Raw genomic sequence first — 12,763 nt, 5'->3', positions numbered from 1 at the left:
ACTGTGGCAACCGTTTGCTGTCTCCATGATAATTGGTGCCCAGCCACTGTTGCGTAACGCAAAAGGCAGGAAATAAAATCCTCTGTGTCTTCTTTATCCTTTTATTTTAATTAAAAAGAAACAGCCAGTTTAATTACCATTTACTGCTCTTCATGTGATGTCTCTTTGGAATTCAAAGAAACTTGCCTATTTAAATGCAGAAAAGAGAACCTCCCTATTTCTGTTTGCATGACTAACATTTAAGCTGGTTCCATCTGAGGTACATATTGTGGGTTTCCATTTCACCCATAACTGCCACAGCAGCCCATAAAAGCGGTCAGTCTAATCATGCCAGGAAGCTGCACAGACACAGCATAGCGGGCGTCCTCCCAATTCAAAGAACTCAGTCTGACAATCTGCCTCCACCAGCCAGTGACAACAAAGAGCAAAGCCAACTAGCCCTCAGGAAAGTGATGTCCGATGGACCCTTCAACCCTGAAGGAGGTGAGCAGAAAGACACCCGGCTGAGGGACCCCTGGCCTGAACCGAAGGCCTTCTGGCCGGGCCTGCTAATTCATTGCACGGTGAAGTTATTCCTCCGCTCATAGCTGTCATGTTCCACTGGGTTAAAAGAGATTAAAGTTTCTTCATTGCTGAAGTGTTAGTCTCATAAAGGGTTGAGCCTTCTAATACAAAGAGTGTTCATCCTCCTCCAAAACTCGAATGCTTCATGCTGATATTGCCAGCTAAATGGCATGCTTAAGGAGTTTCATTTTAACTCCTTAAGCATGATTAAACCAATCTTTTTGTATAACTAAAGTTATTGTGGCACACAAGAATTACAACATGTTGTTGTTTTGTTGTGTTGATGCTATCACTTTGACATATGCTGCGTATTCTGCTGTGAAAAATTTACCTTTCAAAGCCAAATTCTTCCCTGGAAGTTGAATAGAAAGACTCAATGAAAGCGGCTGCTGAATCTCACTGGGAGTATGTTCATTTGCTCATGGCATGAAAGACAAGAGGAGCTGGGAATTAGCTTGTTCCTGTTTGAAAAGTAGGATGGGCCTTCTGCCACTCCAGGAACCCAAAAGACCTGAATAAACAGGAGGTACAAATTTTCCTCGTATTGGCTTTGTGTCCTCCTCTTTCCTGCCTTTATTTAACCAGCCTCTTAGTGTCCACTAAGAACGGTAATGTCATTCTAACCCAATAAGACATTGGCTGTGAGCTGCTGGATAGGCTTTGTGCTAGATACGCTAGCTGCTTTGCCCTGCAAACACATAGACGGAGTGTCTGAGGACAATAAACCATTCAGACATGCAAAGGCAAACATGGGAATCTAATATTCAGCATTTTCAAACATTATTTGAGATCAAAGAAACAGTATTTCCTGTTGAGTTAGTTTCATTCTTAAGCATATTTTACATTTATTAAAATTTAGAGCCATTAATTTTCTAAGATTGCATATTTCCGGTATGTAATTATATTAATATTCATCCAGTTTTTTTTAAATTCTATGTAAAATTTAATAGTTGGATTCAAGAATTTCTTTCCAGCTACTGAGGTACTTGGACTGTGCAATTTTGTCACATTTAAACTGAATATAATACAAAGCAAAAACTCTGGGCAAATCCTAGTCAGAATGTACCATAGCAAAATCATTAAAACAACCATTATAACTAAACCAGTTTTATTCCTTTTTAGCCAATGCTTTCTAATAAAGCATCTTCCCTATTATCTTCAAACCATGGATTATTCCATGGTGTCAATTTCTCATGTGATTCTAGTTCAGATCTTACACATTAATAATCAGATATGTGTAGCAGCTTCCAAGGCTGGAAGCGAATAATCTCTAATTAATATACCTAAAGCCTAAAACTTGCCAAGATTTCAAAAAGATTATACATATCTCTAATTTGGCCCAAAGAGAGCAATATTCACACACACACACAAAATCTTATTTCACAGGAATATAGAAATTAACAAGAAAGCCCAGTACTAAAGTTGAATGTCTGCTAAATCAGTGCCACCATCTTCATACCACAACTTCAGTTTGGTTTAAAGATATTTAAGGGTTTTGGGCCTGGCATAAACATTTTCTCAATGCTTATTTATTTATTTATTTATTTATTTATTTATTTATTTATTTATTTATTTATTTATTTATCTATCTCACCCCACCTTTTCCCATTCTGGCATCTCTCGAAGGGCCCCTTCACCAGCAGGCACCCCAGTTGCTCCTTCTCTCCCCACCCACCACACCCATTAAAAGATTTCGGAGCCTTGGTTCCAAAGCAGCCACAGCTATCCATATTTAATCCTATAACCCGGCTACTCGGATCTTGCTCTGGTAGAGGCTATCTGTTTGAAATGATTTTATTCTTGGCAAGCCAGTTCAACATCTGATGTTTGCAAGTGACTCAAACCAGATCTTGAGGATCTTTCAGAAAATAAAAGGAGATAACAATAGCAATAGCACTTAGACTTATATACTACTTTACAGTGCTTTACAGCCCTCTCTAAGTGGTTTACTGAGTCAGTGTCTTGCCCCCAACAATTTGGGTCCTCATTTTACCCACCTCAGAAGGATGGAAGGCTGAGTCAACCTTGAATGGATGGAGCTGAAAAGCCTCAGGACGTGATAACTCCTTTTAGATCCTCATTGTCCTCTCGTTGCTCTATGACTTGATGTTTTTAAGAGTGTCTCGATTAGGCTGCAAGGAATATTGGTGGCTTCCATGCCTCTCTTCCCCAGCTGAATGACCCCTTGCCTCTCACCCCTCTCCGCAGGGGTGGTCAGCTCTCCCTGGCCATGTTGTGGTCAGATCCTCATCTCGCTTTTCTTCTTTCCAGGAAGATTTTCTCTACTCTTCCTATACGTTGAAGCTTCTGATAGGGCAGCATAAGTCTGTCCCATTGGAAAAAGAAGTGGGAGGATAAATGTTAAATAAAATGGGCTGATATTTAAAACAAAAGATTAAGAAAATAGATGATTAAAAAAAGTAAACTTTTAGGAGGGTTCTTTATAGGTGTTTTGGCTCCCCCTCCTGAATTTGGGATTATTAAATGGATATTGTTTCCTTAGATCATTTTGGAGAATTGAAATTAAACAGTGCCAATGGTTGTGTGCAGTTTTAATTAGTGCTGAAGAAATATATCCAAGCACTTTTAGTGCTTGAATACTGCACTAAATAATACTGACTATACTGACTATATAATAGCTGAGGTTTAACTGATAGACTTCAATCAAATTGGCCATTTACTGTATTTTTAACAGTTGTTCACTATTGTAATATTTAAGCTACTTGAATTAAAAAGACTTAGTTCTACAATGGCATATTTACTGATAGATTAATGTTGTTTAATATCCAATAACTGAGGAAATTATGGGAGCAATGTGTTGTTTGGCCAGAATAGCCTTCTGTCAGAGCCCGAGTTAACATAGCCTTCAGTCTTCAGTTACGCTAACTTCAAATTCTGTAATTGCATCCCAATTGCACCCAAGTAGCCCACCCAGAAAAGGTATGGCATAACCCCAAAGCCAAAATTCAGCACAAGGTAGGAGAATCTTGTGGGAATACTTACATTCCATCTTGCAAATAGCCAGCTCTTATTTAGATTAGTTATGGTTTCATCAGCTCAGACAACCAGTGGGATCCAATCCCTGTAACTCTTTCTACTCCATACAGCAAGGTCTACCAATCACAGGCCAGGAGAAAGCTCAGTCTCTTCCACTGGCTCATCAACCAGCACCTTTGGCAGTGGCTACAGTGTGGACAGTGAAGGAAGCAACGGCGGCACCACCACCACCACCACCACCACCACCACCACCACCATGGGGGACAACAATCTTTTCTCCATTCCAAGAATGTATGGGCTTTTTTTTTTTCCCCCATCATTTACTGTGTTTTCCTAATCACTGAGAAAAGATAGTAGAATAGCTCTTCAGACCTTGGGAAGCAGCTGCCTTCCCTTCTGCCGAATCGTTCTGTGCTGCTCTCCCATCCCATTTCTGGCCACTGAGTCCCCTCAAGGACAGCAGGAACATTCTTGAGAGTTCATTAAAGTACACGTGGGGGCTGCAAGTTGTTTCTTCCATAGGCAGTGGCACTCGACCTAACTGGGTTAATCTAGGAAGTTAAGCGGCCTCATAGTACCACTGGCTTTGGCTGGTATTCGGATGCGCTTAACAATGTGCAGTGGCAAAACTTTAAAGCTGTTGGCACGTCTTTGCTGCTCTCCAGGAGTTACGCATCAGGCCAAATCTGGTAGCTCTTAGTGTTACCTTCTATTGAAAGCAGCTGCCTTTTTCAAATGGGGATCAAGAGGCTTGCATATTTTTTGTATCCTATTTGCTTCTCTGTGATCAACTGAAAATACCATTTTTTTTGTATTCTGTATATTTATATATTTATACATTTACAGAATCACCTTTATTAATAGCAGACCCACCTATATTTTTCAACAGAGGAAAGATGAGCCAGAATGGACAAGAAGCCATGAAGCAATCAGGGGTAGGATTAACAGAGATTGAAGGTAAAGTATCTCAATTCAAAATGAATTATCTAGGAATCTGTAGAAAATATTTGTTGCTATTCTATTAATCTAAATGCTATTTTTATCAGAAGCTCTCTGCTTTATTGTAACTAAAAATGCTATGATGGTAGCCATGATAGGCCTTTCAGTGTAAACAACCTACTGTTGTTAAGAAAACATTATTCAATGCCAAATGCTAAACTGCATGCATCTCCAATTAGATTGTGAGAAAGGGGACAGTGATGTGCAAGGATAATTAAAACTAGTGTAGGAAACTAGTTTTACTGATATAGGAATCATTATGAAAAATATATCCTGTTGGGCTTAGCCCCCACTGACCCATCTGTGAAGCTTTGGCTCTCACAATAAGGACAGGGCAGGAGATTGCCCACTTGTGTGTTGTAGCACGCCAGTGGCCAGCAGAGCTGGCAGCAGATTCGGACAGTGAGGAGGTTGGGGAGGAACATGGGCCAGTCCTGGAGTCTGGGGAAGGCTCTGATGAGGGTTCTGCGTCGGAGGCAGGGAGGGGGCCAGGGCTGGATGTCAGTTTTCATCTGCCTTCAGAGGCAGACATCAGTGAGGCAGACGAACAGCTAGAGCCTGTTCCCAGTGTGCGCATGCACAGAGTTGCCAGACGAAGGGAACAGCTAAAGAACAAGGGTCCACTTGGGAGTAAGGCCACAGGTGGACAATGAATGGCCCCTCCCAGAGGGAATAAAAGAGGAGCGAAAGGGGCGTGGAGTTTGCAGGAGACAATTAGTTCGCCTAATTGGTTGTGACTCTCCGAGACTCTTTGCCAAGTTTTGAAGATATTGGTCTGGCAGTTCTCTAAGACAGATAAGGTCTGTGACTGTAAATTCTCCCTTGAAAGACTTTGCTGAAGGTGAATGAGAGGAATTCACTGTTTGTTTAATAAAAGGGGTTTTGTCAGGACCAAGATTCTGCTTTGTGCTTTTTGGGGAAACCTAGATCAGAACATCGTGCTCCAGACAGCTGCTTCTTGCAAGGAGGCTCCAGGGGAAGGGTCTCCCACAAGTGTAAATGCTTGGAGATAACAAGAATTGCCATCTTGCTTGCAACTGTAGTTGACACCTTTAAAAAGGCACTGAGTTTATTAACCTCATTTTCTAATCATGTCTGGAAATTGTTTATTAACTTCTTGCAAGCTATTAGAGAGCTTCAAAATGACAGCTTTGAAAATGCCTGGTGAGTTTGCCTTCAATCCTGAATGAAATGAAATTTTAATCATAAATTTAAAGATTGAAAGACTTTAAAATAAATGGCAAAAGCTAAATAAGATTTTGATGTTGGGAAGTTATATAGAGACTAAGGATGCAGATAAAATTAAAATACAGAAATTATTACAATAAGATTTTAGAACTGATAAATAACAAACAGCTTCTCATGGGAAATAAATAAATTTTGCAAGCCATAACAAAGATAAAATAAATTTATAGTTTTGAAAAAATAGAGGGGATTGAAAACTCTAAGAGGGGGGAAAACACAAGCCTACTTTTTGTTAATTAACTGCATAGGAGCCTGAGTGGCGTAGGAGGCTAATGCCTCCTAAAGCAGCATTTAACATCCAGCTGCCTGCAATTACTGTGAGTTCAATTCTCACCAGGCTCAAGGTCGACTCAACCTTCCATCCTTTCTAAGGTGGGTAAATTGAGGATCCAGTTTGTGGGGGCAATAAGCTGACTTTGTATAAATATACAAAAGTATGAAGGCTATTGCTTAACACATTGTAAACCGCCCTGAGTCTCCAGAGAAGGGCAGCATATAAATCAAATTTATATATATATATATATGATGCAAAACATTATAAGATTATAGTGATGGTCCCAAAGGTTGACTTTAAAAGGAAGTCCAAGAATGACTTGGAAAAGAAGTCTCACTGGATATACAAAAGAAACGGGACATCAAGGAAAATACAAATGGTAAACCAAAAAAGTGACCTGGATAATTTGTTTTATTTACAAAACAGGCTTGCTAAAATGTCATTTAGGTGAGATGGGCAAGGTAGAAATGTGATGAATACATAAATAAATACCTGAAGAAATCAAATTCTGCAGCAACATTTAAACGAGCTAAAGATTACGATAAAGAAGGATTGTACAGTTGGTTTACTTGATCAAGATTAAAACAAGTCATATTGTTACTTCTGGCAACCTTTTGTGAACTTTCTGCTGACCCAGGGATAGAAAAGATGTTTTATGGACTTGCTCATTGATAAGAGATGGGATGTCATATAGAACGATAATTGTTTATAATGGGGAGAGGTGAAATTTGTTTATACTTGTGATGAAAGTTGGAAGTCAATTCTCTACAATTTCTTTTCTATTTATTATATTTTTGATTTTCTTATTCTTTTCTCTTTCTTTTTTCCTTTACCCTTTTTACTTTTTCTGTTCCGAATTCTGGGATGTTGGGGATAATCCAGCAGATAAGCAGCATTTCCTTTCAGTATGGCTAAATTAATTTTCCTGTCTTGTTTGTATTATCACAGGTAAAACTCAGGTAATGGGTGAAATAAAGATTGCCTTAAAGAAGGAGATGAAGACCGATGGAGAACAGTTAATAGTGGAAATCCTGCAATGTAGGAATATAACTTACAAGTTTAAATCTCCGGATCATTTACCAGGTATCCTTTGTTCATGAATCAGTATTTTAATATACAGTATATTAAACTTCATGCCCCAACTTCATTTTTAATTAGGATTTTCCTTTATTATTGTATGTTTTTTAACTTGTGTTCACCGCCCTGAGTCCTTTGGGAGAAGGGCGGCATATAAATATTTGTAAATAAATAAATAAATGCTATATTAATTACTATAAGTACAGCAATGACATGGTGGGATTTTTGCCATTCGATGCAAAGGGGGGAAATATTATTCTCATAAATTGAATGCCCCTTTGGTGAAACTGTTTTTCATGTGCAAATGTTAAGTTCAGTTGCTGATCCGCCCATAGACATATCCAGGGAATATCTTGGTAGAACTGTTGAAGTGGTTCTCCATTATATTTTCCTGCGAGTTGTTATTATATATTATTATTATTATTATTATTATTATTATTATTATTATTATTATTATTATTATTATTCATAAAAATCATAGAGCCGGAAAGGACGCTGGAGGTTATGTAATCCGACCCCTGTTTAATGGAGGATCCACCGACTTTTTCCTATCCTGACACATTTATCTCTGTAAAATGTCAAACATTCAAGAGTTTCTAGAATACATTCAAGAGTTTCTAGAATCTTTCTAGAGTTTCAAAAAAACTCTAGAAAGAGTTTTTTGAAGGCCCAGTCACCCCTCTCAACTTTGTGTCACCTGTAGATTTGTAAATGTCCTCTCAGCATAAACCTAGGAGAAGAACATAGTGGCCCCCCATGAATAGCTCCTTTCAAGATAACGTTTGACCCATTAATCAGTAGATTTGGGGATCTGATCATTCAAACAACTGTGCAGACCTTGCTCTATGATCAGAAGATCTGATGAGGGAAAAAAAACCCTATTTGTGGTCCCAATTCTAATAATTCCTGTCTCCGCTTTTGTGGTCTAGTTCAGAGCCTTTTCTGTCCCTGGCCATTTTTTAAAATTTATTTATTTATATGCCGCCCTTTTCCAGAGACTCAGGGCGCCTTACCAAGGTGTTAAGCAATAGCCTTCATACTTTTGTATATTTTATACAGTCAGCTTATTGCCCCCACAAACCGGGTCCTCATTTTACTTACCTTAGAAAGGATGGAAGGCTGAGTCAACCTTGAGCCTGGTGAGAATTGAACTCGCAGTAATTGCAGGCAGCTGGAAGCTAAATACTACTTTAACAGTAGCATTAGTCTGCTGTGCCACTCAGGCTCCTAGATTCTTCATAGTCTTAGCAATGTCCCATTACATCCTAGGTGTAGATACCAGGAAGATAACAGATTTCCTGTATCATCCTATTGTGGGTCCATACGCTGACGGCTCACTACCTTTCAAAAGGAGAGGATCATTCCCACACAATTTTATGCCTCTACTTTCTCAACCTAGTCTATAGAGAGGTTGGGCGTGTCCAAGTATCTTTCACATTCTTCCATAAAAAGGTTTGCTGAGATTACAGTGGAATGTCATCTCAGGGAAGAGTCTGATACTGATATTGGAGTTCTTGCTTCTCTTGAGTTATCTAGTTCCACATAACTGTCACTGACAAAGGGACTCTCCCTCCCCCCCCCCAATTCTCTTGTTTTCCTCTTCATTTTATGCTCCTTCTTTAGCTGGCCTGCCAAGGAAATTTTAACCTTTCCTAATGCATTGCTATATAAAAACACTTCTCACTTTCCCAACCCAAGCTTGGTCTTGGAACAGTGCAAGGCATAGTTTGTGCCCTCCTCCCTTAAGGTCTGTGGGAGTTGGAGCCTCTGCTGCCAATTCCCCCGGCTAAACTGCCCTGAAACCTCCCTCATCATAACCCACCCTGGTCATGAGTCTCAACATCTGTCGGAGGAGCAGGGCTTTCCCACTAATCTCCTTTGCTAAACTTACTCCTGCTCATTAGGTGCAAATGGGTTTCTTGTATACAATGCACCATTATTGTTTATTATCATTATTAATCCTTTTTTTTCTGGATATGCAGTCTTAGCTGTTGAGAGTACCAACGCCTAAAAATATTATCAATCAACCAATTGATAGGGCTCTGTGAATACTCAGTTCAGAGCACTGGCTCAAATGCAGCCATCTATATTTCCAAATTACTTTCCAAATGAGAATGCAATTGAATCTCATCCATTGTTGTTCTAATTGATTTATACCAAATCGATCCGATTCATATGATTCAAGTTAAAAGCAATTAACACAGTGAACTGAATTATCCAATAAACCTAGTTGGGCTGACCGTTGAATCAGGTAAAGGCCACGTGGTGTAATAGAATAATATCTAATTGCAGAATTTTATTCAGTAAATTCCATAACCATTGGGACAGCTTTGGGATCATAGGGGGTGTTGTGAAGCTCAAAATACAGCCAGAGATACTGAGATACTGAGTAGAGGAATAACCAAGAGAAGTCTCTTTTAAATCTGAATGACGTATGAATGTTTGCCATCCTGAATTAATTACTAATCTATGAGTGTTCTATAAAATAGGCCAAACTATCTGTTTCCACAGATTTATATGTAAAGCTATACGTTGTCAACCTTGGGACTCAAAAGAGGGTGGTGAAGAAGAAAACGAGAGTGTGCAGGCATGACCGAGAGCCTTCGTTCAATGAGACCTTCCGATTCAGCCTGAGTCCCTCCGGCCACTCACTCCAAGTACTTTGCTCGCTTTCTTCCTTGATGTAGTGCATGCAACCAACTCATACTTCGTGGACCTTCTATATTTGCATCTGAATTCATCTTTATTCACTTACCCGCCTCTAATATTTATAATGTTTTTAGGAATATTCTCTCAATTTTGTTAACTATTTTGCTTATTTCAGCAAGGCACTTGACCAATTCTTCCAATTTTGTCTGCCAAAAACCATGTTCCCATCATTTCCATGCTCTTCTCCTTGAGCATAAATGAATTTTTCAAGTGATATTTTGAGTAGGAAGATTTTAGAAAGTTCTCATTTGAGGTTATTGTAATCCCATCTTGTTTTGGTTTTAAAACATAGAACAAAATATTTGGAAGATATTTCGGTTATCCTGTAGATCAACAACATTGGCAAATTATCAAAACAGTTATTGGTGGTGGTAGTTGTGTTTTCTGCTTTTGTTTTGGTGGTATTGTAGCTCTTTTTTTTAGGGAAAGAGCTGACAATATTTTCCAGTCCTGAGCACATTGTATGATTATTCATTATGATGTATGCACCTTCCATTTTGACCTTTGTGCATTTTAAGGGAGAATAGTCTTGTAGAAGAAAATATTTCTCAGTTTAATGTCCTCCAAATGTGACATAGTCATAACTAGAAGGTACCTGGTTGAGAAAGATTGACCTAAAGTAATTGATTTAAAATCCTTTCTCTTCTCAGGTCGATAGCTTAGCTGAATGCTTTGGCTCTCAGCATATATAAAAAAATAAGTTGCCCCTTTGGGATTTTCTGCAACTGAGATGACAGTATATCTAAAATGGATTACTGAAGCCTACATCAATAGTATGATGACGTGGGTCTCTTATGTAAGCTAACAGGCTGGCATTCTATAGCCCGACCACAGCCTGGTCTTTCAGGGTAGCCTCGTTTATGCAACTAGGTGTTTGGTTCCAGAAGTTTGAATCCGAGCCAGATACTCTCCAGACGTTACCTAGCATGTTGTGCAAATCTCCATCATCCTTATCAAAGTGATAAGTAAACATAAAAGTTCTTTCAATCAGGATTTATTTCTTCCTGACACTCTTTTGTCACACAATGTTTCCCTTTCACATAGATTTCATGATCTATACAAACTAAGTAAAGAAACAATATTGTACGAGATAAGACATATTATGGATTATTTAATTTATCTGACACATTTTGGTGATTTATATTAATTTAATGTTATTTCTTAGAGTTTGGTTTTGTTTGTTCTTTGTTTTATTTTTGGCAGTAGAAATTAATTATTTGATATCCAATTGGATAGCTGCAGATTACGTTTCATATTCATGTTTCTCAATTGTTGTTTTAAAATTATGAAGTGTTTTTTTCTATCTTTTCTTTAAAATTGCCAGTTTTAAACAGTTGACAAAGAGTCACCAGGTTGCAGACTGGAGCTTGAAAGCACTGAGGAGGGAGGATGTTGTGTGTGCACGTGTGTGTATTATAGTCCTTAGCTCCAATGTCTTTCTTTGTGATATAATAACTTTCATTGGATGAAGGAAGTTTCCTATAAACTGCCTCTGGGAGGAAAATGGGCTATTGCTCAAATAAATGACATATATGATGAATCTATTCCATGGCAGTATTGAACTACCAGGTTGGACATGAGCCCATGTGAAATGGTTGTGCAACAGCCTTTTTTCTTCAAAGAGTTAACATGACAGGAACATTTATAATTTTTTTTTAAAGGGTATTTTAAGTGCTTGTAACTTTTTAATCTTGTATGAAACGTATCACTTTCTACTGTTTTTCCTAGATTCTTCTTGTTTCCAATGGAGGAAAGTTTATGAAGAAAACCTTGATTGGTGAAGCATATATTTGGCTTGATAAAGTGGACCTTAGGAAAAGAATTGTAAACTGGCACAAACTTTTAGTTAGTTCCACACAAGCCCATTGAGTAAAGAGATCCTTGTTTGATGTCAGATCGATCAAGCTGGAAGAGTCTACTTGTATGATTCCGGGACTCCACTTTGATGTTAGGCTTAGGTAGGTTTTGCCAACTATGAAACAAGTAACACATGTTCTGGGCTACTTAGCATATTTTCATGAGGGCTAGTCCACTGGTTTTACTATGTAAAAAGCAAGAACAAGACAGCCAAAGAAAAACATCACGCTTGGCTCAGATGATAAAATAAGTCCACTTGAATAATGACAGTGAAACTGAGGGTTCAGTGGTGTTAAAACCTTTGTAGCCATGCAGTCAAGGAACGGTACACCTGTGCTCAAAGGCAACGGGAATGCAGAAACTCTGGCTGTGTTTGGAGGCAGACTGACTCCCAGAGAGCGGAACCTGGGTGTTTCTTGTGCCATCGGAAGGGGGGCCGCTTTATGCAAAAGCACCCAGGGACTGACTGCCTTCCTAGTTTCGCCGATCAGAAGATTATTCACCTCCGTTCTTCTGTACTTTTGAAGTGTTCAGAGTAAGATGGTGCCTCAGGGGCAAATGGCAGTATCTTTTATTTTTATTTTAAATAGTAGCAATGTTTATATTTCTTTTCTTGGAGTACCAGTTCAGAGTAACAATTTCAGTGTTTCTCCGTGAATAATGCAGAATCATGATCTTAGAATATTAAGTCCAAAGGGAGAGAGAGAAATTGGGGGGGGGGGGGGGAAATCAGGATTTGTTGTACAGTTGCCACCATAGCATGAAATAAAACGTAGCCCTGAGTGTGTGGAAGAAGCCACCATCCTCCTGCCTTTCTCAGTCTCTTGTTTACAAATAATGGAGTCAATGATTCAAAGGGCTTCTAAACAAATACGGCTATCGTTGTGTGTCACTGTCTGCCGGTCTTGCTGTTGTCGAGTAGAAGGAACCGAGACTTAAAAGGTTGGTAGTTGGAAACGATCCATGGTTTAGATACAATCAGAGTGCCAATGGTTCTCGGCTCATTCTGGAGTTATGAATCTTTTTTTTTTTAATGACTTC

At 38.9% G+C, this 12,763-nt stretch overlaps 1 protein-coding gene across 1 annotated transcript in view; it reads left to right on the top strand.

Annotated features, from left to right (window-relative positions):
* PCLO (piccolo presynaptic cytomatrix protein) overlaps window positions 1-11,734 on the top strand; it is a 104,995-nt gene extending 93,261 nt beyond the window's left edge. Inside the window, exons 21-26 of the mRNA XM_070947118.1 lie at window positions 301-483; window positions 3,672-3,852; window positions 4,451-4,518; window positions 7,028-7,162; window positions 9,668-9,813; window positions 11,594-11,734. Coding sequence (XP_070803219.1) covers window positions 301-483; window positions 3,672-3,852; window positions 4,451-4,518; window positions 7,028-7,162; window positions 9,668-9,813; window positions 11,594-11,734 — 854 coding nt within the window. The remainder of the gene's footprint in view (window positions 1-300; window positions 484-3,671; window positions 3,853-4,450; window positions 4,519-7,027; window positions 7,163-9,667; window positions 9,814-11,593) is intronic.
* Window positions 11,735-12,763: the final 1,029 nt, after the last annotated feature.

This window comes from Pituophis catenifer, unplaced genomic scaffold (assembly GCF_029215685.1).
Source record: "Pituophis catenifer annectens isolate HBS135680 unplaced genomic scaffold, rPitCat1.0.hap2 SCAF_7, whole genome shotgun sequence".
NCBI classification, from domain to species: domain Eukaryota; kingdom Metazoa; phylum Chordata; class Lepidosauria; order Squamata; family Colubridae; genus Pituophis; species Pituophis catenifer.
The sequence above is the reverse complement of the archived record's forward strand: the minus strand, read 5'-3'. Positions and strand labels throughout refer to the sequence as shown.